The sequence below is a fragment of the Hemitrygon akajei genome, chromosome 24 (genome assembly GCF_048418815.1).
Source record: "Hemitrygon akajei chromosome 24, sHemAka1.3, whole genome shotgun sequence".
Lineage (NCBI taxonomy): Eukaryota > Metazoa > Chordata > Chondrichthyes > Myliobatiformes > Dasyatidae > Hemitrygon > Hemitrygon akajei.
In genome coordinates, this window is record NC_133147.1 from 22,018,487 (window position 1) to 22,044,597 (window position 26,111).

The following is a 26,111-nucleotide window of genomic DNA, read 5'->3' on the forward strand; positions in this document are numbered from 1 at the left end:
GCAAAAATAGACACAATAAATATTTAAAAAGTAAGCTGGTGTTAATTGTTTCATTGTCCATTTAGGTAACGGATGGCAGAGGGGAAGAAGCTGTTCCTGAATCGCACTGCTATTGGATACAGATTTGAAGGGTTTTTGGCTTTGCTTCTGGGGCGATTAAGGTGGATTCGGAACAACATAAAAAAGTGTTTCGTAACCTAGAGGATGAGCGTAACAGGAATCGATTAACTATTAATGCGCAGGCGCTTAAATGGTTGCTTATCTTATGCGACACATGCAACTACAGCGAAGTAAGTGTACAGAGTAATTAAGTCATCACCACGATTTTATCGGTGGAAGACGAAGAGTATAACAAGGTAGGATTATACATAGCTGACTGTCTTTTAAACGCTGGTTACTGTTACATCCTTGTGACATTATATTTTCCTCATAATATAACGTGCGTCATAAAATTCGAACGTGCGTCTTTTATATTGAATGTTTCATCAAATACTACATGCAAGTGTTTTTTAAAACGAACGTTTCAAAGTATTGTTTTTCCGATGGACAAGAAGACATTGAGCTAAATGGCAGTGTTCAAGATGCAGTTCGATATAGGTATCCATTTTACTAGATTTATAAGAACGGATGAGAACTTAAAGAAAGTACCCTTTGCACGACTTAATTATTTAGCCTGAAGTCTATGGCTTGTTGATTTGGATATTTAGTTAATGTCGAAATAAGTGGACTCTGTTCGCTTTCAGTTTGTCCCACCGAGTATTCTGTTTACTAAGATCGATATCACTTTGAAGTCTACAAACAATGAATGTTTACCGGGTGTACTTTGTCAAGGTTCTGCTATGAAACGTGCATGAAGTGCCTATTGCTCTGTATCTTTGTCCCTTTCTATCTTTCTATCACCCTATCCTTTTCTTTCCCTGTCTATGCTCTCCACGTAGGCTTTTCAACACTGATATTAAGCGTTTCACATAGGGAGTATGCATTAATAAAGAAAGAACTCCACGCCCTGCCTTTTAAAAGAACTTAGCACCCCCCCCCCACACACACACACACACACACACACACACACACACACACACACACACACACACACACACACACACACACACACACACACACACACACACAATGTTTCTGTTCCCCAGCTTTCAAATGAGATAGCAATAACTTATCTACTTTGAGTCCTTTGATATCGAATACTTTCCGTGCTTGTAGTATATCTACTCAATAGTTGATGCCATTGTGGTTCATGTCAACTTACTAGAATGCTCCATCATTTATTACTCTGCCGATATATCAACATCATCCAGTGACACACGGCCGTCCTGACCATCGTCAATGTCCGTGTCGTCTGCGAGCTTACTAATCATATTGCTACATTCGCATACATGTCGCTAATTAATGGTAACTTCCTTCCCTATTCGTCCTTTCTGTACATTCTCGGATTTTGGTACATATGCTACAGACGTTGCAATTGACACAGAACTCGATAAATCTGAAAATTGACGAACAATTTATCCAATCTTTCTAGGGCACTTGTGTAAAAAAAAAGACTAAAGATCGCTGTGCCGTAGAAATTTACTTCGCCATTCCCGCCATACTCATGTTGCTTCCCCTCAGCCCAAAACTTCCTCTGGGCTTACAACGTTCCACCATATTTTCACTTGATTGAAATTAATAAGTAATGCAAAACCAAATAATAATGAATGTTGATCATCTCGCTTCGTTTAGGGCAAACGGGCCTTTCTATCAGTTATTTCTCTGAAAAAAATACGTTGGACCTCCTAATGGCGTCGCAATCATGGACTTTGCTTGATGGCCCTACGATCTGTGATAACCTTGTTTACTTATCTCAGAGCTAAGGTTTGACAAACAAATGCTGGTGATATCTGAGAATCTGATTTTGACCAACGTGTACCAGAGCTGAACGGAGTTGCAATTTAGGAGACTTCTAGTGCTACTGTTTCCTCCGTAGCTAAAAAAAATATTAATACATCACCGACTAATATTGCACTCGCAACATCAGTTTTAACGTAGAAACGATGGAAATACACGGGCTTATTGTTTGTCCAAAACATTACAAGCGGGGCGGAGGGTTGCAGCAGTCTATAGCGTGGCTTGCTATCCACATCAGTTTTCGGGTATTAAACCATGGATGCTGTAACTAAAATTGCGGGTAACGTAACTGATGCTCCTTCTAATCCCCATGTTGTATGGTAATAGCTACAGTGCATGCAAGCATTTTTTTATGATTTTCGTAGCTGAGTATTGTATAAAATAAATATCGCTGGAATGTATCAGCTATTCGTTATAATTTCATAATTATAGAGATTTCCATTCGCTATAATGTGCAAATTAGGGTTGGGGAGTGTAACTAATGTTCGGAGGTATTGCCCAAGTTTCATACTTCTTGTTTCAGGCTCAGGTGCCACCAGCATATGAAAATAGTCTCGAAGTTACTTTTTTTTCTGCATATAACAATTGACTTTATTTTGATGAGGTCACGTTCAGAAAGTGGTTTACCCTCATTAAGTAAATGATGAACATTTGTGCAAAGATGATGTACGGTGGAATCCTAATGTTCTTATGTATGAAGCACAGCATATCTTCATGCGTGCGTTACGCATAGTTAGGAAAGCAAAGGTGTATATTGGATTTTATTGCTTCACACCTGTCGTTTATAAATAGCGTATATAAATACGATTACATGGAGATGAAGACGAACTCACGTTTGGAATTCTGTAGAGTGTTTTGAAAAAGTCTTCATTGGATGCAAAGATAAAAATGCATACTTGGCCTGTTCCTAGAATGAGAGGTGCACTCTATCGTGAGAGGTTAGTAAAGCTGGTATGGAATACACTGGATCGTAGAATTTGAGGGGCATCTTATTGAACGGCATTAAACCGCTAAGAAGGCTGAGTGGGTGAATGTTACGGTATTATCACTAACAGAATCAGAATCCGATTTGTCAGCACTTACTTAATTCATATGACATTTGCTGTTTCAGACACATAAGGCCATAATCATAGGAGCAGAATTGGGCCATGTCGCTCATTGAGTATGCTTCGCCATTCAATCATGGCAGATCACTTTCTTACCTCCTCCTCAACCTAGGTCCCTGGCCTTCTCCCTGTAACCTTTGATGCCATATCCAATAAACAGCGGGTCCATCTCTGCCTTAAATAAACCCAACGAACTGGTCTTCACAGCATCATGTGTTAAAAAGTTCCACAAATTCACAACCCTTTGGCATTAGACATTTTTCCACTTCTCTGTTTTGAAAGGGCGCGGCTCTATTCTGAGGCTGTGCCTTTTTGTCCAAGACTGTCCCAGCATGGGAAACATCCTTCCGCATCTACTCTGTCCTAGCCTTTCAACATTCGAAAGGTGTCAATGAGATCCCCCCTCAACCTTTTGAATTCCAGCGAGTACAGACCCAGAGCCATCAAACATACCTCGTATGATAACCCTTTCATTCCTGAAATCATCCTTGTGAACCACCTTTGGATCCGCTGAACGCCAGCTCAACTTTTCTAAGATGAGGGGCAGAGAACTGTTCACAATACTCAATGTGAAGCCTCACTGGTGCCTTATGAAGCATCAGCATCACATCCTTGCTCTTGTATTATATACCTCTTGAAATTAATGCTAACATGGCATTTGCCTTCCTCACGACCGACTCAACCTGCAAGTTACCCTTCAGGGTGTACTGCACAAGGACTCCCAAGTCCCTCTGCATCACAGATTCCTGGATTTTCTTACCGTTTAGAAAATAGTCCGCACATTTATTTCTACTGCCAAAGTTCAACATTGTATTTCATTTGCCACTTTCTTGTCCATTCTCCTAATCTGTCTAATTCCTTCTGTATCCTTCCTGTTTTCGCAATACTACCAGCACCCCCAGCAATCTTTGCATCATCTGCAAACTTAGCAACAAAGCCATCTATTCCGTCATTCATATACAGCATTAAAAGAAGTCTCCCAACACAGGCTCCTGCGGAATACCACTAGTCACTGGAAGCCAACCAGAAAAGGATCATTTTATTTCTATTTGCTGTCTCCTACCGATCAGCCAATGTTCTAACCATGGTAGTAATTTTCCTGTAATACCATGGCCTCTTAATTTGTTAAGTAGCCTCATGTGTGGCACCTTGTCAAGGCCTTCTAAAAGTCCAACTATACAACATCCACTGCATCCGTTTATCTATCCTACTTGTAATCTCCTCAAGGAATTCCAACAGGTCCGTCAGGCAGCATTTTCCCTGAAAGAAACTATGCTGTCTTTGTACTATCCTGTCCTGTCTCACCAGGTACTCCATCAGAGTCCATCTTTAATAATGGACTCTAACATCTTCCCAGCCACTGTAGTGGAGTAACATTTACAATTTTCCAGTCTTCTGGCACCATGCCAGAGGCAATGAGCTTTTAAAGATAATTTCTAATGCCACCACAATCTATAACGCTACTTCTTTCTGAATCCTAGGGTGCAGTTCCTCTGCTCCGGGTGACTCATATACCCTTAGGTCTTTCAGACTTTTGAGCACCTTCTCACTTGTAACAGAAACCCAACCCACTTCTCTTCCTTTACACTCCACAACATCTGGCATACTGCTATTGGAAACTGACGCACAATACTCATTTAGTTTATAAATTATCTCCTTGTATCCACTTTGGTATTATTTGCTAGCTTACTTTCATATTTCATCTTTTCCCATCTGAGGAAGGTTTTTTTTTGTTGCTCGTTGCAGGTTTTTTTTTTAAAAAAACTTCGCAGTCCTCTAACTTCCCACTAATCTTTGCTTTATTGTATGCCCTTACTTTTGCCTTTACAATAGCATTGACTTCTCTTGCCCGCCACTGTTGTCCTCTTCTGCCATTTGAGTATTTCTTCATTTTTGGAATGCACATGTTCTGCACCTTCCTTAATTTTCCCAGAAACGCACGCTATTGTTGTTCTGCTGACATCCTTGCCAGCAGCTTCTTCCAGTTTACTTTGGCCAACTCCTCTCTCATACCACTGAATTTTCCCTTACTTCACTGAAATACGGCTACGTTAGACTTTACTTACACCCTATCAAATTTCAAGTTGAACACAATCACACTCTGATCATTGGTTCTTAAGGGTTCTTTTACCTTAAGCTCCCAATCGCCTGCAGTTCATTACATAACATCCAATCCAGTATATGTGATCCCCAGTAGGCTCAATGGCAAAGTGTTTTAAAAAGCTATTTCTTTGGCATTCAACAAACTCACTGTCTTGAGATCCATTAGCAACCTGATTTTCCCAATGGACCAGCATGTTCAAATCTCCAGTGACTGCCAGAACATTGCCCTTTTGACTCGCCTTTACTATTTCTTGTTGTAACCGGTGGTCCACCTCCCAGCCACTGTTGGGACACCTGTATGGAACTGCCATCAACATTCTTTTACCCTTGCAGTTTCTTAGGAATCAACACCTCCCGATGGTATGACACATCTTTCAACTGATTTAATGTCATTCTATACCAATAGAGCCACACCACCCCCTCTGCCTACCTTCCTATCCCTCCGATAGAAATTGTAACTTTGGACATTCATCACCCGACTACAACCATCCTTCAGCCGCGATTCGGTAAAAGCCACAATGCTATGAATTGCAAAAGTAAGTAAGTACCAAATTTCTTTAAAGGAAATAAGTTTTTGGTGGTCATCGATTTATTGGCAGTTAAGAAATTTAATGGCCGAGGAAAATCTTCATGAAACGTAGAATGATATACTTAATCTGGAAGAGGCCTCATTATTTCAAGAAAACATGGATGACATTTAAAACATTGATGCATAGTCCTTTCTTCTCTAGGAGTGTGATGAATGTAGAAGGTATGTGTATAATTGGATGAGGGGTTAGCCTATTTGAATGAGCGAGAATTTCAGGGCGATAATCAACTAGCAGAGCAGAATATTTGAATCCTGGTGCATGTCAGTTATTATACTTTTAAGTGGACGGTTCGGTTTGTTTACCTGGACGGATTACTCCTATGTCTGTCTTACCTTTTGCCTTCTTTTATTATCTGCTTCAGACCTAGAAGAGAGAGTTTGAGGGAACTACACTGATTCCATTTACGCCAGCGCTTTAAAATACCAGTTGATGACTGCGCAAGCGCGTGGACGTCAGGAAGTTAGAACGGCGCGACGAGTTTAAAAGGGGAGAGATATTTCTTCAGCAGTTTGGCCGAGGAAAGACTACGCAAGCGCATGGACGTCAGCGAGTTAAACCACGGCAGGGAGTTTAAGAAGAGACTGCTTTACAGAGCGGGCGTATGGGGGGTGGGATGCATTTTAGAAGGAGACAGAGTAGGAGTGCTTTGGCAAAACGGGGCGTCGGCGATAACGGGACAAAGAGTTGTCGATAAACTGTGAAGAATAGAAACAGGAAGTATGTCTGTGAGGCCGGTGTTCTGTACTGGGTATCAGATGTGGGAAGTCCAGGAGACTCTAGGTGCTTCGAGTTGAAGCTCCTTAGGGACCGTGTTAAGGAACTGGAGCTGCAGATCGAATGCCTTTGTCTAGTCAGGGAAAGTGAGGAGGTGATAAAGAGGAGCTATAGGCAAGTAGTCACCTCGGGAGACAGTTAGGAGAGGGAAGGAAGGGCAAGAGTCAGATACTAGAGAGTGCCCCAGTGGTTGGCCCCCTTAAATATTACTCCTGTTTGAGTACTGATGTTGGGGAGGGGGCTACCTGGGGGAAGCAACAGCGGCCGCGCCTCTGGCACAGAGACTGACTGTGTGGCTCAGAAGAGTAGGGAAAGGAAGAAGACAGCAGTAATAGGGAACTCTATATTTAGGGGGTCAGACAGGCGATATTGTGGATGCAGGAAAGAAACGCGGATGGTTGATTGCCTCCCAGGTGCCATGTTTCTGATCGCATCCACGATATCCTGAAGTTGGAAGGTGAACAGTCAGATATCGTGTTTCACATGAGTACCAACGACATAGGTAGGAACAGGGAGGAAGTCCTGTAAACAGACTACAGCGAGTTAGGAAGGAAACTGAGAATCAGGAGCTCCAAGGTAGTAATCTCGGCGGCAGTGATTCAGATTTCTCGATCACTGATGTCTCTTTTGGGGGCATGCGTGATCTGCACGTAAAGGACGGGGTTGCCCTTGCATCCAAGGGGGACCAATATCCTGGCAGTAAGGTTTTCTAACGCTATTGCGAAGAGCTAAATTAGAATTACAGGGTTGAGGGAACCTAACTGAAGGGACAGAGGAAGGGACAGTTGGCTCACAAATAGAGTAAGCTTGCATTGCGAGAGGGAGGATAGGCAGGTGATAGAGACGGGATGCGCTCAGACCGATGGTTCTAGATGTGTGTATTTTATTGCAAGAATCGTCATGAACAAAGCAGATGAGTTCAGAGCGTGCATCAGTAATTGGCGCTGTGATGTTGTGGCATTACAGAGGCTTGGATGGTTCAAGGGAAGGAACGGTTACTTCGAGTGCCAGGCTGTAGATGTTTCAGAAATAAGCGGGAGGGAGGCAAAAGAGGTGCGGGAGTGGCAGTGCAGTTCATCGATGGCGTCACGGCTGCGGAAAAGGAGGAAGGCACGGAGGGATTTTCTACTGAGTATCATTGGGTGGAAGTTAGAAACAGGAAGGTGTCAATAAGTCTACTGGGTGTTTTTTATAGACCACCCAATAGTAACAGTGTCATCGAGATGCAGATAGGAAGACAGATTCTGGAAAGTTGTACTAATGAAAGGGCTGTCGTGCTGAAAGATTTTAATTTCCCAAATATTGATTGGCATCTCCATAGAGCAATGGGTTCAGATGCGGTGGAGTTTGTTAGGTGTGTTCAGGAAGATTTCCTGTTACAATATGTGGATAAGCCTACAGGAAGAGAGGCTGTGCTTGATCTGGTATTGAGTAATGAACCTGGTCTCTCAGTGGGACAGCATTTTGGAGATAGTGATCACAATTCTGTCTCCTTTATCACACGTTGGAAAGGCATAGGGACAGATAAGTTAGGAAAGCATTTAATTAGAGTAAGGGGAAATATGAAGCTATCAGTCAGGAACTTGAAAACATAAATTGGGAACAGATGTTCTCAGAGAAATGGCAGAAATATGGCAAACTTTCACGGAATATTTGCGTGGCGTTCTGCATATGTACGTTCCAATGAAAAAGGGATAGTATGGTAGGGTACAGCAACCGTGATGAACAAAGGCTATTGAAAATCTAACCAAGAAGAATAGAAAAGCTTCCGAAAGGTATGTAATTATAGAGAGCTAAAAGATTATAAGGCTAGCAGAAAGGGGCTTAGGAATGAAATTAGGAGAGCCAAAGGGGCCATGAGAAGGCCTTGGCGAGCAGGATTAAGGAAAACTCTAAGAAATTCTACAAATATGTGAAGAGCAAGACGATCAGACATGAGAGAATAGGACCAATCAAAAGTGACAGTGGGAAAACTCTGCATGGAACTAGAGAAGATAGGAGATATACTTAATGAATACTTTGCTTCCGGATTCGCTACCAAAAAGGATCTTGACGATTGTATGGATGACACAGCAGATTGAACAGATCAAGCATATAGACATTAAGAAAGAGGATGAGCTGGAGCTTTTTTGAAAGCATCAAGTTGGATAAGTCTGCGGGACTGGAGGCATGCGATCCTAGGGGATATTGTTTTATGGATCCAGAACTGGCTTGCCCGCGGATTGCAAAGAGTGGTTGTAGTGGGTTGTAGAGTTTGTGGAGGTGTCATATTCTGTATGGAGGTCGGTGACCAGTGGTGTGCCTCAGGGATCTCTTCTGATCTGCGTGATTTTTATGAATGAATGGTTGAGGAAGTGAAGATACAGGTTAGTAAATTTGCTGATGACACAAACATTGAGGGTATTGTGGATAGTGTGGAGGACTGTCAGAGGTTACAGCGGGACATTGATAGGATGCAAAACTGGGCTGAAAATTGGCAGATGGAGTTCAACACAGATAAGTGAAAGGTGGTTCATTTTCGTAGGTCAAAAATGATGGCAGAATATAGCATTAATGGTCAGACTCTTGACAGTGTGGAGAATCAGAGGGATCTTAGGGTCCGAGTCCATTGGACACGCAAAGCCGCTGCGCAGGTTGATTCTGTGGCGTTCATGAATCGTGGGATTTAGTTTAGGAGCAGAGAGGTGTTGTTGCAGCGATATAGCTGATATAGCGATATAGCACAATATATGTGGAGCGCTTGAAGATCCTGAGTCTATGCTCGATAGAGTTCAGAACAATGTAGGGGGGAGAGAAAACCCTCAATGAAATCTACTGTGTGCTGAGATGACTCAGTGGATTTGGCGAGGATGTGTCCATCATTCAGAGAGTCTAGCCCACGAACACCGTCTGAAGATCAAGGTATATCTCTTTAAAACTGAGATGAGGAAAACTGTCTTTAGCCAGAAAGGTGTGAATCTGAGAAATTCATTAGCACAAAATGGAATTTAGGGCTCTGGGGAGAAGGAGGATGAAAGGAAGAATATGGTTGAAAAATAAATCTGTTAAAATTCAATGTTGGTGTAGACACAATGGTTGGAATGTAATTATTATATTCCTACTGAACATATGGTCGCATTGACTCGGATAAGAAGGCAATAGATGAAGAGATGTGTGCCACCTTAATGCGTTGTAGCTTATTATTCAACAAATGGAACTGAAACAGGTTGGACTTCGAGTTCTTCTACATCATAAGTGGAACATGGACTCACTAAATATTGTTAATATACTTTAAACAAATATATAGCTAAAACATTCTTTTCACTACATTGATATGCGGCACTGAGATTGTATACAGCAGGGGTGTTTCACTTGTGGAGAATAACATGGCAGAGAATACTCCTGCTGGTATTTCACATCATTTAACTTGCCTAAAAGGGTAGAGAATTTCTGTGCTATCATATGCTCCGGTCTCAACATTTAGATGAACGGGCACCATAGATCGTAAAACAAAATGTGGTAGAAAGTTGAAGAGCAGCAGAAAAGGTGACACAAATCAAAATGGTCACAGTAAAGGTTTTAAGAAACAACGGTAGATACATTTATTACAGTATTGAATTCTTGTACAAAAGTAATAATTACATTTATTACGTTCAATTTTAAAAAAAAAAGGAAGATCCTATGTCGGAGCAGTGCTGCCAGGATAATCAAGGACACCACCCACCCAGCCAACACATTTTTTGTCCCTCTTCCTTATCGCCCTGAAATGTTGAAACTGCAGCAGAAAATGATGCGAAGATTCATCTGGTAAACAGCTGTTTACCATTTACGTTAACGATTTGGATGAAGGCATAAAAAATAACATCAGCAAATTTGCTGATGATACTAAGCTGGGTGGCAGTGTGACATGTGATGAGGATGTTAAGAGAATTCAGGGTGACTTGGATAGGCTGGGTGAGTGGGCAGATACTTGGCAGATGGCGTTTAATGTGAATAAGTGTGAGGTTATCCACCTTGGGAGTAAGAACAGGACGGCAGATTATTATCTGAACGGTATAGAGTTGGGTAAGGGAGAAATACAAAGAGAGCTCGGAGTTCTTGTTCATCAGTCACTGAAGGTGAATGAGCAAGTGCAGCAGGCAGTGAAGAAGGCTAATGGAATGTTGGTCTTTATTACAAAGGGAATTGAGTACAAGAGCAAGGAAATCCTCTTGCATTTGTACAGAGCCCTCGTGAGACCACACCTGGAGTATTGTGTAAAGTTTTGGTCTCCAGGGTTAAGGAAGGACATCCTGGCTGTAGAGGAAGTGCAACGTAGATTCACGAGGTTAATTCCTGGGATATCTGGACTGTCTTACGCAGAGAGGTTAGAGAGACTGGGCTTGTACACGCTGGAATTAAGGAGATTGAGAGGGGATCTGATTGAAACATATAAGATTATTAAGGGATTGGACAAGATAGAGGCAGGAAATATGTTCCAGATGCTGGGAGAGTCCAGTACCAGAGGGCATGGTTTGAGAATAAGGGGTAGGTCATTTAGGACAGAGTTAAGGAAAAATTTCTTCTCCCAGAGAGTTGCGGAGGTCTGTAATGCACTGCCTCTGAAGGTAGTGGAGGCCAATTCTCTAGATGCTTTCAAGAAGCAGCTAGATAGGTATCTTATGGATAGGGGAATCAAGGGATATGGGGACAAGGCAGGAACCGGGTATTGATAGTAATTGATCAGCCATGATCTCAAAATGGCGGTGCAGGCTCGAGGGGCCGAATGGTCTACTTCTGCACCAATTGTCTATTGTCTATAAGATTCAAAGGTAGAAGTAAAGGCAAGGGTGTACTTGTTCACATTTATAGTGACTGAACTGGATGTTGTTTCCGTGGTGAGGAGTATAATTGAGAGTTTGAGGAAATTCTCTCAGGCAGCTGTACAGATTACAGATTAATGCAAATGGAAGAAATGGATCATTTGAGAGTACCTGTTTTTGATAACAGAACAGTGAATATCAGCGGCGCAACAAGTTGAACCGCTGACTCACAGAAACAGAACTTGGATTCAATCCTAATCTCGGGAATTCCGTGTGTCTGGACTTTGTACGTTCCAGTTGTTACCGCCCGACTTTCCACCGTGTGCTTTTACATCCTCCTAGATCCACACAGCTTTGCGAGTCATCTGGTTAATTTGCCACTGTAAAGTGCCTGAATTACTAGGTGAGTCGTATAGCATAGGGAACATGAGAATGAGGGAAGATTAAAGCAGGTTTGTTGTAAATGTTTAGCGATGAGTGGCCGGGTCTTAATGATTAGAGAAGTCTATTCCTATGCGTTTTCTGTCTGTAAGCACATGATTGCAAAGTTAATCTGTTGCGAAATAGATAAGGAGATAAGAGATAAAGAGGAGGAATTTACACATTACTCACTGAACTACGAGTCATTGAATAAAGAACGGGGGAGTGCATGGCAAATATATTCGTAGTTGTAACGTTATGTGGCACTTTAGATTTCTGTGGAATTGGGATCATTTTTGAATAACGTAAGTCAGATCGCACGCGATTTATTCGGTCTATCTCCTCGCGGGTAGATTTGCTAGTGTTATTAACTTGTGTATGAAGTAGTATAGCAAACGACAAGATGTTCGTGAGATCTTGGGTGGACTGTAGGAAGTAACTGAAAGTCAGTAGACAACATTCGAACGAGAAAAATAGGGTGTATAGTTATCCTGAATGTCAGTACCGTACTTCGAGGAGGACCGTGAACAATGAACTAATGTTGCTGATGGTAATATGGGAATTAGAGATCTGATATTAACAGCTAATTTATAAAGAGGCAGCAATGAAGTAAAGTACGTTTGCAGGTTTTTTTTTTCAGAAGGAATTGAGTGTAAAAAATTAAACAATTGTGATTCAAGGAAAATCAAACTTATTTCTGAGAGAGGCAATTACATCAGCAGTTTCATCTTTAGCTAAAGATGGAGTGGTCTTCGAATTGATATGTTTCTATCATACAGTTTGTGACGCTCTACGGCTGTCTGGTCTACTACGTGTTCTTACCATCCATATCCTTGTAGAGAATATTGGGAGAAGCTATTTGACAATTCAAGAAAAAAAATAGAACAGAGGGCTTGTAATCGTCTGTTAAAAGAACTGTAAAAAGCCAGCGTATGTAAAAGAGGACAAATCAGTGAACAAGTATCTGATAATTACAGACGCTCTGAATTAGTGGTCATTGGATACTTTAACTTATTACATGAGATAAGAACATTTTGGATCAAAATAAGAAAGACAATTAAATATCAGACCATAAAACATTAACTGAGACAGAATCAGATTTATCCTTTCAGTTCAATTACCATTCATCAGAACTTGTAGTCAGTCGGTTCAGGGAAACAGTCGCCGAATTCCAGGTTTTGTACCTCAAGACATCTTCATCTGTTAGGCGGAGAGTGACGATGTGTTTGCGTGTGCATGCGGTGGAGGGACGGTTTAGTGTACTGGTTAACTTAATTCTGTTTATGAGTGTAGAATTATTACCTCACCATGGATGAAATATTCAGAATTTTATCTCTAAGATATTTGGATGACTTTGAAGACAGACAGTGCAGGATGCCACTTTAATAACTGAACATATAATGAGTGCATGAAAATGTAGTTAAACGAATAAATAGGTATGATGTTCGCAGAATGCGTGTCAGAATGCAGAGAGAACCGAAGTCTCTTCTTCTCATCTAGGTTTTGATTACATACGCAAGGCAGCGAGAAGTGTGCATATAAGATTCATATTTCAGGTAAACAGTAGAAATCGAATTCTCGCCATGTGAATCCTTGCTCAGTCAGTTTATGCACCCATATCTAAAATAATATTTTATTGGCAAAAAAAACCCGTTGGCCCGTCTGAGTCAGCGTGAAATATGCCGTATGAACGCATTCTATATCAAAACTAGTTTACTTCTATTACGGCAGTATGTTAAAACACACCATTCAAATACTAGCCTGACAAAACCTAAACACATTTTTTTTTTCTTAGAAGGTCACCTCGTATGCCAAACGGCAGGGAGAAGCTCCTCATGAGTAACTGAAGTCTGTGTTTCCAACTTCTAATGTGTCATTGAAATTAAATCAAGATGCACCTCAGTTTTGTGCTTTGTGGAGGTGAGTATAGTTGATTTCCAATATTTATTCTGCTTGCCACAAACCGTCGATCGAAAGTTTTATTTCGCATCATGTGTCGCAAACTCGTGATCCTAAATCCCTTCAGAACTGTGGCATCTAAAACCAAAAAGATAAAAGTCCAGACTGTCGAACTTTTCTTCATCAGCCCACTGCACTATTATGCCAGTAACTCTTCTCTGAACGAGGTCATATACATTTAGAGCTTCATTTAAATCGTTTTACTGGAACAAGTGCACTAGATATACAATTTCAGTCGCCCTGTGAAGCAGGCAACATAATCAACAGTGAATCCATCAAGGAATTCTCGCTCCTGCCCCTCTATTGCAAAGAAGGTAGAAACGCCTGAAAAGGTGTACAGCCGGGCTCAAGGCCAACATCTATCCCCCTTTGATATTGAACCCCTCCCCCCACAAGTATAAGGATAAATTGGAATCTTCATCTCAGAGTCTACTACGTCATACCATTGTACTGTGCAGTCTGCCTGCACTGCACATTCTGGAGCTGTAGCAATGTATTCCACATCTGATATTGCTTATCCTTTGACGTACCTCAGTGTACAGATCTGGTAAAATTATATGAAATAATAATTATCTGATGGAATTATCTGATGAAATATAACATGCAAAAGTAACAATTTCTTTCAACCTCGGTATACGCGACAATAAATAACGAGGAATTTAATTTATTATATTAGCACAATGAGGCAAATGAGGCCTTTATAAAGAACCAAAAAGTCACACTGTGCAACAGTTTGCAAATATCGTTCTGATCCCGAGATAACATATTTCCTCCGGCAGTATTTACATTTGATTCTTACTCTTACTTTTTACTCTTGAGTCTACTCCCACACACAATCAAGTTGTACATTTCAAGTTCTAATCGGGTATCATGAAAAAAAATCTACACTCTTTTTACGTCACGCAAAACTAATGACTTTTGGTTTTTCACTATGAAAGTTAAAAACAAAGTAGATTATTTCTCTTCAGTGTTTTTAAAACTTCAGTTCCCCGAATATAATATGAAGCTGTGTTTTCGCCCTCTAGATCAGAAGGAAACAGTTTTATTCTTTCCTGTATTGAAGTGACACGTTTCTACCATTATGTACGCGCTTCTCTCCATCAACGTCTTATATTTATTATTTGTACATAACAAGTTCGTTTGAAAATAAAATTGGATCATCCATCTATCAGTTGCAAAGAGGTTCTGATACTTGACACGGTAGATAATGGAACATTGTCACTCTCAAGATTTCTCCAGATTAATTTAAAATTTGTAATATTGTAAGCAGCATTTTGCCATCCAAAACTGGAATATTAGCGTTTCAAATAATATTGATGTTGAGATTTCATTCTTGGATTCATGAGTGCAAGGAAAAATTAAATCTGTTTGCTACCACGTGAAATTGTTAATCAGATGGTAACGTGCAGACCTAATGTAGAATTTTACCTTGATAAATTAAAACCAAGTTATATTAGTTACATACATTTTACATGGTCAGCACTGTCTTCCCAATTCTTTCTCCACCTCCATCCCTCCCTCTCTCTTGACTCTTTCTTTCTATCTATATATCTATCTTTCTAACTATCTTCTATCTATCTGCCTATCCTCTGACCTATCTAGTCATCTGTCTATCAGTATCTTTGTCTATTTTTGCGCCTGTCTACCTATCTATTAATCAGTCTCCTCATCTATTTATCTTTTAACTTGCTTTATTTCTACTCTAAGTTTATTATTAATTATTTAGCACCGGCTTTCAGACGATAACAGCTCCAAATTTCATTAAACATATCAAGTCAGTAGGTTCCCGTGGATTATCTACTTGTTCAGTTAACCACTTCGCCTATTCTTTGCAACTTGCACCTGTTGTACTTCCAAGCCTTCTGATTGCAGATGAAACAATAGCGATCTTAATGGCTAACATTGTTTCTAATCGCGGCTGTGCTGTCTTACTAGGAGAGTAGTAACAGAGTGGCACTGATTTCTAGTTGGCTCCTTCTGCTTATTTACTATTGCAATGGTAACGCACACATGCGGAGTTCATTGACGAAATGAAGTAAAGAAGTGAAATCCAATGTAGACGAATTATTATTGTGTGAACTTACATACGCTGACCTTCTGCACTGTTAGTACATAACAGGTTTATGAAATGCATTTTCAAAAATTAAAACATACTTCTGGATTTGAAATGTTTTCCTTAGGGAGAAAAAGATAAATAATAATATAACTGCATCTATGCAAAGTGTAAGGTAACGTTTGAAATATTACTATCAGTCTTCATGTTCTCAAATGTAATACAACATTGTAAACTTTTTAAAAAATTTCCTCCACAGTTCTTATTCTTATCAGTGAAAGCGTGGCTTCTGAAGGTGAGTGAAAATTAACAAAATTATAAACTATCGCGTAAATCAATCTTAGTTTTGTTACTCAGCATTCATTATATTTAAAGAATAGATTGATGACTCTGCACGGATCATAAAGGGGATAAATGAGAAAGACAATAAAAACTATCCTTGGAAATCTCAGCGACTAAGCATGCCAGTCTAATTTAGGACACTTCCAGATATACCTAAATGAAGAAGGTTCCTTTGCATAAGTTAGTAACATAGAAACGAGAACATTACAGCACAACACAATTCGATTTTGTTCTCATCATTTCCGTTACTCATTTTCCATCACTTTTCTATCAGTCATATGCTTATCCAAGAGATTTTTAAATGCTTCGAAGTATCTGCTTCTATGACTACCCCTGGCAGTGCATATCCACCAATCTCTGTGTCAAGCACCTACCTGAAGACCATAAGATCATTAGATATAGAAGCACAATTAGGTCATTTTCCCCATCGATTCTGTTATGTCATTTCATTTTGTCTCATCCAACTTTCGATTCAACCTGTACCTCCCCATATCCCTTCATGCCCTGACCAATCAGGAATCTATCAATTTCTGCTTTAAATATACATAAATACCTGACATCCACAGCTGAATCTTACAAATAATTTCCCAGATTCACCAATCTCTGTATAAAGAAATACGTTCTTAACGTATTTCTTTCTGTTTTGGGGTTGTGTATTCAGGTCTTAGACTCACACACCATAGTAAATAGCCCTTCCACATCCACTCTATCAAAGTCTTTCAATATTAGATAGAATTAGATTAGGTCACCCCTCACTCCTCTGAATTCTTGTGAATACAGGGACAGAACCATTAAATGCTCTTCATATAAAAAGCCTTTTAACCCAGCATCATTCTCGTAAACCTTTTTTTCGTAAACCTCCTATGAACCCTCTCCATTATCAGCACATCCTTTCTAAGACAGGGGTATCACGCTAGTTTAAATGAGGCGTCGATATATAAAGTCTCAACGTTACATCCTTGCCGTTATGTCCTATTCCGCCTCAAAAGAATGTTAACGTTGTATTCGCCATTCTCACCACAGATTCAACCTGTACGTTACCCTTCAGGGAATCCTGTACAAGGACTCCCAAGATCCACTGCACCTCAGGTTGTTTTTTTATAGTTGCTCTCCATTTCTACCAAAGTGCATGACCATGCATTTCCAGACACCATACTCCATCTGCCATCTCCTTGACCATTCTCCGAATCGGTCTAAGTCGTTCTGTAGCCTCTCTACTTCTTAGAATCTACAGGTCTCTCCACATATCTGTAACCCCCTGAGTCGCCTCAGGCTCGCTCAGCTCGTTCTTGTCTAGAGGGAGCAGCCTTCGGCCCCGCTAAACTGGGTAATCAGCTTGTGTGGATGCTGTGTGAGGTCCCCGCCTCGCCAAAGCAGCACAGTCAGGACACCATATGCGATTAAATGATTACAGTTTATAAAGATTACTATAACTAAGTAATTAATAACGATACAGTATACATGAAGGAAAATAAAGAAAAGGCGCCAAACTTATCAAAGTCCAAACCACTTCGTGCACAACCGTCGGAGCTCAATTACTGAAGTCTTCTGGTCACCATTCGATCCCCTCCGAACTCCTCGATTCACAGCTCAGGACCACCCGAAGTGGTCAACCAAGCACATCTATCTTCGTCTCCTCTGCTCGGGGTTCCTCCTGGCCTTGGACCCTGCTTGGGGTACGTTCTCCGCCCAGTTTACAGCATCGCGTCCTCTCTCTCTCACCCCCTCGCACCGATCTCCCCAAAAGCCCGCCAACAATAGCTTACAGACTCAGAAGGAAGAACAACATGAATCCCAATTGGTTAACAAAGGAATACAATTCTCGTTATCAATAAATTTTAACCCAAACAAGCTTCCAGCACTCTCTCGCAACAAAGAAGCATTCCTACTTTTAACAAAACAAAGAAGCCGTTTTGATTAACATACGCAGCAACAAAGAAAAAGAAGAAACCCCCTTTACATATCTTTATATCGTCGGCAAACCTGGATACAAAGCCATCAATTCCATCATCCAAATCATTTGTATATACCGTAAAAAGAAGCGGTTCCACCACAGACCCCGGAGTACACCACTAGTCAACGGCCATCAACCAGAAAAAGGAACTCTTTTATTTCCAATCTTTGTCTCCAATCTGCTTTATCCATGCTAGATTTTTTTTTCTTTGTAATACCATGGGCTCGTAGTTTCTTAAGCAGCCTAATGTGTAGCACCTTGTCCAAAGTCTTTAGAAATTCCAGTACACAACATCAACAGATTTTCTTTTGATAATCCTGATTGTTAATTAAAATAATTCAAACTGATTTGACAGGCAAGAAGTTAGCTTAAATAATGCATGATAACTACAGCGTATTTAATCATTTGCCTCCAGGTAGCCTGAAACCTCATCCTTAATAACCAATTCCAACATTGTCCCTAACAATGACGTCAGACTAACTTGCATATAGTTTAATTTCTTCTGCCCCTTTCTCAGTTCTTGAAGTGTGGAGTAGCATTTAAATTTTTCTAGTCTTCCAGAACCGTTCCAGAACCTAGTGATCCCTGAAACATCATTACTAATGCATTCACAGTCTCTTCAGTCATCTCTTTCAGAACCCTGAGGTTTACATCATTTGGCCCATGTGATTTACCTGCCTCAGTCCTTTCTGTTTCCTAAGAAACTTCTAATAATGGCATCTATACACACCTCATGACCCGTGATACCAGGAACTTACACAAAATTGCAATTGTATTCCATAGTGAAGACGGATGCAACATACTTATTCAGTTGCTCCGTCAGTTTCTCATCCCCCGTTACTACCTCTCCAACATCGTTTTTCAGTGGTCCGATATCCACTCTCACCTCTCCTTTATATTTTATGCCTCTGAAGAAACATTTGGTATCCTTTTTAATATTAATGACTACTTTCTTAATGACTTTTTTAGTTGCTTTCTGCTGGTTTTTAAATGCTTACCAATCATCTAACCTCCCACTAAATTTTGTGCTATTATATGTCCCTCTTTGGCTTTTATGTTGGCTTTGACTTCTCTGGTTAGTCACGGGTGTGTCATCTTATCTTTCGATTACTCTTCCTCATTGGCATTTATATATTCCATGCCATTTGAATTGCTTCGAGAAACTTCAGTGATTGCTACTCTGCCGTCATCCCTGCCTTTGTTCTTTTCCAATCAATTCTAGCCAGCTCATGTCTCATGCCTGTGTAAAACACGTCTCAGCACGGACTAGAAAAGCCGAGATGGCCTGTTTCCGTGCTGTAATTGTTAAATGATTATATGGTTAATTGCATTAATTCACTGAAATATTGATACTGCTGACTTTAGCGTAAGTTTCTGAAATTTCAGGGCAGATTCGATCATGTTATGATCATTGCTCCCCAGAGTTCTTTTACCTTAAGGTCTCTGCTCACTCCCAGTTCACTGCACAACACCCAGCAGACCAACTGATTCCCTAATGGACTCAACCACTAGTTGCTCTAAAATGCCATCTCGTAGGCTTTCTAGAAATTCCCTTATTTGAATCCAGCTCAAAGCTGTTTTTCCCTGATTCACGTACATATTGAAATTCCCCATGACTTTTTTTTAACATTGCCCTTTTGCCCTGCATTTTCCATCTTCCATCGGAATTTGTAGAACAGATCCTTACAACTATTTGCGGGTCTGTCTACCACTCTCATCTGTGTCTATTTATCTTTGCAGTTCCTTCGCTTTATCGACAAATAGTCAACATATCACGACATATTGTCTCCATTTTCTAATAATATGATTTAATCTTTGTACCAATAGAGCAACACCACCCATTCTGGACACTACATGTCATTTTGATGTAGTGTGTATCCTTGGGCATTAATCACCCAGCTCTAATGGTCTTTCAGCCATGATTCAGTGATGTTTACAACATCATGCATGCATGTCAATCTGTATCCGTGATACAACTCCATCTACCTAATTACATATCCAGCGTGCATTCAAATATGACACCTTCAGTCCTGTATTCACGATCTCTGACATCCTCTTCTATACATTCCAAAATCACTGTATAATTATGGCCCCTTGTATTACTACTTCCACCATGAGATTAAGTGATAAGAAAATATTTTAATGTCAGAAAGCTACAATCTGCATTTCTCCTACGCGTCTGTTTCTACCAAGAAACGAACAGTGAAAACAAGTTCGTTATCAGGGACCATGCTCAAAATCTATCCATAGTGAATGACAAGAATTCATGCCACGTCATGCCAGCTCCAGTCCTTGCCATGTCTTCGTCTCCCGTTGGCTTCGCCTTCTTTGCTGCTAAGCTTCATGTCCTGTGCAGAAGGATTACCTTGGGATTCCTGCGCTAGCTCCTCAGCGAGCTTCGGACCCGGCCTAATAAAAGACGCTTTTTTCCGCTCTCCTCAGCTTCTGTACTGATATAATTGATAATGATTGCTTAACCCGTGCACTGACAAGGTCGCTTACAGCACCCCCCCCCCACTTCTTTTATGACTCTTTTGAACTTTTAATTTCCAATTTCTGACGTAACATCAATAGCCTTAACTTCCACACTCCCCTCCAATTTTTAAGCATCTTCCTGGCTGCATTGTGCCTATCAAGAGCGCATCTATTTTCAACCATGGTTCCTTCAGTACCATTACTTTCCTGGTTCAAAGGGGCAAACCTCACCTGAACCCTATTCAAATGTTTTCTAAACAACCTCCATATTTCTGTTTTGTATTTTCCTGTGTACATTTGTTCCCAAATTTCTGTGTCCTGTTCCTGTCGAATAGTTTCTTTCATTCTCCGTAATGAAATACTTTCTCATAGAATATCTTCCTATCTTTCTCCAAGGGTATGTTAGAGCTCAGGAAGTTGTGGTCACTGCCTCCAAAATATTCACCGAGAGATCTGACAAATGACCAGTTTCATTTACTACTACCGGTTTCAGTCTTGCAATTCATCGAGTCGACCTCTCCACATTTTGTGCCAGGAATCCTTCCAAGACATACTTTACAAATTTTCGTCGCATTCAAATATTTCGCACTAAGGAGATGCCAATCAATATTAGAGAATGTGAAGACCCGTATGATAGCAACCCTGTTTTGCTTGTACCTTTCCAAACTATATCTAACGTTATGTACCGCACTCTCACTGTTGCTAGGGAGGGTTTTCTAAAGAATACTCTTATAGTGTGATTGTTCCCTTCCTGTTTTTGACTTTCACTAACAGTGAACCAGCCGCAGTCTATACATCGACGAACCCCTCCCTTTCTGCCGTTGTGACACGTTTCCTGATTGTCAATGCTAGTCCCGCACCTCTTTTAGAGTTTAGAGTTCAAATTTCGAACTTCCTGACAGCCAAGTCTTTGAACAGCCACAATGTCTTACTTCTATATGTTGACACATATTTTATGTTCATCAATGGCGCGTGTGACTCTTGCTACCTATGTGGTTTGTATTAGTATGCACCACGACGGTTGGTGCATACTCGCACACATTCGCCATTAAGAATATTGCGGATACCATCTGAGGCATCACTGATCGTTACACAGTGGAGGCAACTAGTATGTTGGAATCTCTTTCATGTCCACAACATCTCCTGTTCATACCCCAAACTATTGAATGTCCTTTCACCGCAGCTCTCCTCTCCTCCCCCTGCTTTTATTAGCCAGAAAGCTAGATTCAGTGTAGTGACTTGCTAGCTCTGGTTTTCCCATGCTTTGTATCCACAGTGTATAATTGTTATTGAGGGGAACGTCCACAGGGTAGTTTGTATTATCTGTCCGTTGCTTTTCCCTCTCTTGCTAGTCACGAAGGTACTTGTTCCTGCAAATTGTCCGTGACAACTTGCATTTATCCCCCTCGATGTTCTCTCTTTATACCTCGACAAATCTCTTCGGCTGTGTTTTTGTATAAGTTATGTACACTTTCATTGTGACAATGTCATATCTTCCTGTTACTTCGGCCTCCACTACTGCCACGTCCCAAAGTTTCTTGACTTACTTCGGCAGGTGTTCAGTTTAAGTTATCCAGTGTATGGGAGAGTGATGCAATCTTTGTTGCGCTGGTTGAAATTTGGGAGGATAAAATGGGTCTTGTGTAGGATCATAAAGGCTTCGCGGTAATTGACTCTGTGTTACCTGCTACTTGGTTCCATCTAGATGAGCCTTTGGACGATCATTACCATGTTATGAGATTCATTGACAATGGTTAAGTAAGATATAGAGAAGTGGCACTGTTTTATCTTGGTTAAATAATTCCAGCATGTCTTTAAGAAACAACATTGGTTAACATCAATATCTCTGCTATTCTGGTTTACTTCAGATGATCTTATGTTGCGACTAGTCGATGGAGACAGCATATGCTCGGGGAGAGTGGAAGTTCTCTACAATGACACGTGGGGGACAATTTGCGATGATTACTGGGATATGGCAGATGCTGTCGTCGTCTGCCGGCAGATAAACTGCGGGTTTGCTGAATCAGCAAGAGGATCATCTCAGTTTGGCGAAGGTATAGATGACATCTGGTTGGACGACGTGCACTGCGTGGGAACTGAGACGAACATACGTCAGTGCAAAATCAGGCAAATTGGGGAACATAACTGCAATCACGTGGAGGACGCTGGTGTAATATGCAATACTGGTAAGAGACTGACATTGATATATACTGAATTTACTGATATACAGGTATAATTTAATATATAAAAGAAAATTGCTCAGCATCCAGACAACGTTACGCTTCCATGCTGGTGTACCATTTCCCACCGTGGTTCTTAAAAGTATGGATAGAACGACTTCAGAATTACCTGGGAAATTATAAAAAGGAATTCAAAAAAAACCTCTAGTAAAATCTGTTTGTCATATGATCGCTCCACAGTAATAACGTAACATTATTTCTTTCACCAGGGGAAGCCAGTGAAAACCGACAAAAAGTTGCTTCAATTAATACTCTTGCAAGGATTCTTCATCATGCATCGTGACATGCAACCATGCAGTGACAAAATAAGCATAAGGCATTTTAAACATTAAAAATTAAACAAATTTTGAAAATTTCTGTGTACAATTACTTCGCTATTACGAGCCTTAAACACGGTAGTCCTTAAATACCCCGTCCTACTTGTTTCTATCAGCCTTTAACGGGAGGATTCTTATGAAAACAACTTACACTTCATTTCCACTGCTACTGAGTGTTCGTTCGTGGTGGCCATTGCCCTCTGATCTCTCATTAACAAGATGCTTTCACCAACAGAACTGCCACTCATTAGACAATGTTTTTCCCATGCCATTCCCTGTCAACTGCAGACACTGTTGTGTGTGAAAACCACAGCTGATCGGAAATTTCTGAGATATTCATATCACCTTGACTCGTACCAACATTCATTCAACGGTCATCAATTAGGTCAAGTTCTTTCCTACTTCTGATGTTTATCTGAAATCAACTGAACCGCTTGTATCCATTGAGTTGCTGCTAAATGATTGATTAGACATTTGCATTAACGAGCAGTTGAAATGGTGTACCTGACAAGTTTACCTCCTGTCTCGTTTCACAACGTTTACTTTTCCGGGCGTTCTGTTGCAGATCACCCACCGAAGCCGTCAATCTACAATGGGAAAGTAACAAACATTTTTATGAAAGGAGAAGACCTGAAGATAAAATGTAGCACTCAAGGTTTCTACACTTCGGCAATGTTTTACCTCTTCAAAGACAATAGCAATACGCCCATCCTAACGAAAGAACCCAGAACGAGACATTACACTGCGACCTTTGTAATATCGAACATTACAGAAGCAAATAAGGGAAATTATAGTTGCAGTTACGATTCCGAAATTTCTGGGAAAATGTTTAGATCCGTGAAGAGTGACAACGTAAACGTAATGTTAAAAGGTAAGTTCTACTTTCAGTAGTGGAATGATGGGGCAAGCTGAATCCATGCAAGGACATATTACGCTGATCTCTTCTTTCGCCGCCTTATACTTCAAGCCTATTTCTTTGGCAAGGACTTTCCACCCTACACCGATGGCTCTCCACTCCGTCCGCATCAGTACTTAATCTCACCATCAAACCCGCAGATAAGGGGGGAGCTGTCGTTGTCTGGCGTACTGGCCACTCCCTTGCTGAGGCCCACCGCCAACTCAGGGGCACCACATCTTAATTACCTCTCGAACAGGACCCCTACTAAAGAACACCAAGCCATTGTCTCCCACACTATCACCAACCTTATTGACTCTGGGGATCTCAAATCCACCGCCACCAACCTCATAGTTCCGAACACCGCATCTCCCGTTTTTACATGATGCCCAACATCCACTACATCCAGGTAAACCCATTGTTTCACCTTCTTCTTGCTCCACTGAACTCACTTCGGCATACCTCGACTCTGTTTTTTACACCCTAGTTCAGTACCTTCTTACCAAAACAGGTGATCAGGTTAAATGAGCGATGCAACGTCGTGAATGGAGAGGACTATACTACGTTTTACCGTTCTACGTTCTAATTATCAAAAAATATAGAACTATACCTACATGTTAATTATCATCTTAAACCCATTCGTGTAATGTTTAGTTCAATTAATATTCTATTTTATCTATCCGGTATAGAAAAAAAATAGCTTGATCTTTTTTTTTCAATCTTTTTTTCAGAATCTCTGCCGCCACCCGATTTTATCCTTAATCGGATTTCTGGTGTTGTAGTGGAAGGACAGGACATCACTTTATTATGCGACTCACCAGATTATTATGAAAAATGCAAATACTATCTGTACAAAGACAACGAAACTAACGTCATTTTTACCCAGATGGCAACCGACGAGTTGCACCAGACTTTGTTTAATATAACAGAGATTAAAAAAGAGGACGAGGGACGTTACTTTTGCAAATATGAAGCATTTTTGTCGGAAAATCTTCGCTGCAACTCGTCGCTGAGCAGTGCCATAAATATTACAGTGGAAGGTAAGTGATCTACTGCACTTCTAACGTTTTTTGCATGAGGCGTCATGGTACCATAGTATCTAGACTAAAAGGTATTACAGCGCCAACTACCCGGTTCACTTCCTGCCGTGGGAATGGTAAGGAGTTTGTACGTTCTCACCGTCACTACGTGGGTTTCCTCTGGGTGCTCTGCTTTCTATCAAATACGTCGGTGTGTGCATTGTAGGTTAATCTGCCACATGGTTGTAATTGGGTGGCGCGGACTCATTCGCTGAGAAAGTCCCTTTACCGTGCTCTATCTCTAAATACTGGAAGTGTTTCAGCAGACAGCAGTATATTGAAATGCTATTTGACAATTGGATTTCAAGTGAAGGTCTAAGAAAAGCAAACATTAATTATCCGTACTCCAGTTTTCTTTCGTATCCCAAAAGCAACCGTTTTATGTCTTCTTATCAGAAGGTGTTAAGCTCAGACTTGCAAATAAGGATAAGGAATGCGAAGGAGAAGTGGAGATCTACTATAATGGTACCTGGGGGAAAGTCTGCGGTAACAGCTGGCACATTTCAGAAGCGCAGGTAGTGTGCAGGCATCTGGGCTGTGGGTTCGTGAAGAAAGCATCCCCTAGTGAACGCTATGGGATGGGAGACAACGAAGTTCGACTGAACTATGTACATTGCCTGGGTACCGAAACACTTTTGTGGAACTGCATTACGCTCTCCTGGACAGACAACATCTGCTTCAGTCACTACAGAGCGGAAGTATCTTGTTCAGGTAAGCACAAAATAAGTTGCAATTTTGTGCAATAGTAGGAAATCCGTCTCTCTTAACATCGCAATCTGGACTTGGTATGATTCAATATCCGTACAACATTTAAACAAAATCTTAGCGCAGGATTCGAGATCAACTCTCGGCCCTCGATTATAAAAGTCAAAATCTTGCTATCTTAGGAGAATTCGCATCCTCTCTAGACTCTTATTGTTTCTAAAAGAAAGTCAACAGTGCAGTGGAAGTCCATAATGCTATGAGGAAGAGGTCTGAGTTCATCAGAAAAAAACACTTTTGAATCTTAAGGTAACATTGTCTGGAGTTAATTTCAGGGCAACCTAAACTACGTATATTGAGTAAAATTGATGAGAACGCGCTTTCTATAATGAATGATCATAAAGATGCACAGCAAATGTCAAATT

At 40.7% G+C, this 26,111-nt stretch overlaps 1 protein-coding gene across 3 annotated transcripts in view; it reads left to right on the forward strand.

Annotated features, from left to right (window-relative positions):
• The first annotated feature begins 241 nt into the window (after window positions 1-241).
• The window catches only part of LOC140715956 (scavenger receptor cysteine-rich domain-containing protein DMBT1-like), an 80,285-nt gene continuing 54,415 nt past the window's right edge, over window positions 242-26,111 (forward strand). The window contains exons 1-7 of one of the 3 annotated variants that reach the window (XM_073028553.1): window positions 242-356; window positions 13,466-13,590; window positions 15,942-15,977; window positions 22,322-22,639; window positions 23,576-23,881; window positions 24,637-24,945; window positions 25,381-25,695. In XM_073028553.1, coding sequence (XP_072884654.1) covers window positions 13,563-13,590; window positions 15,942-15,977; window positions 22,322-22,639; window positions 23,576-23,881; window positions 24,637-24,945; window positions 25,381-25,695 — 1,312 coding nt within the window. In that variant the 5' untranslated portion in view covers window positions 242-356; window positions 13,466-13,562. Of the gene's footprint in view, window positions 357-11,862; window positions 11,976-13,465; window positions 13,591-15,941; window positions 15,978-22,321; window positions 22,640-23,575; window positions 23,882-24,636; window positions 24,946-25,380; window positions 25,696-26,111 lie in introns of those variants that run through there. The other 2 variants (XM_073028555.1, XM_073028554.1) reach the window with 2 other exon arrangements.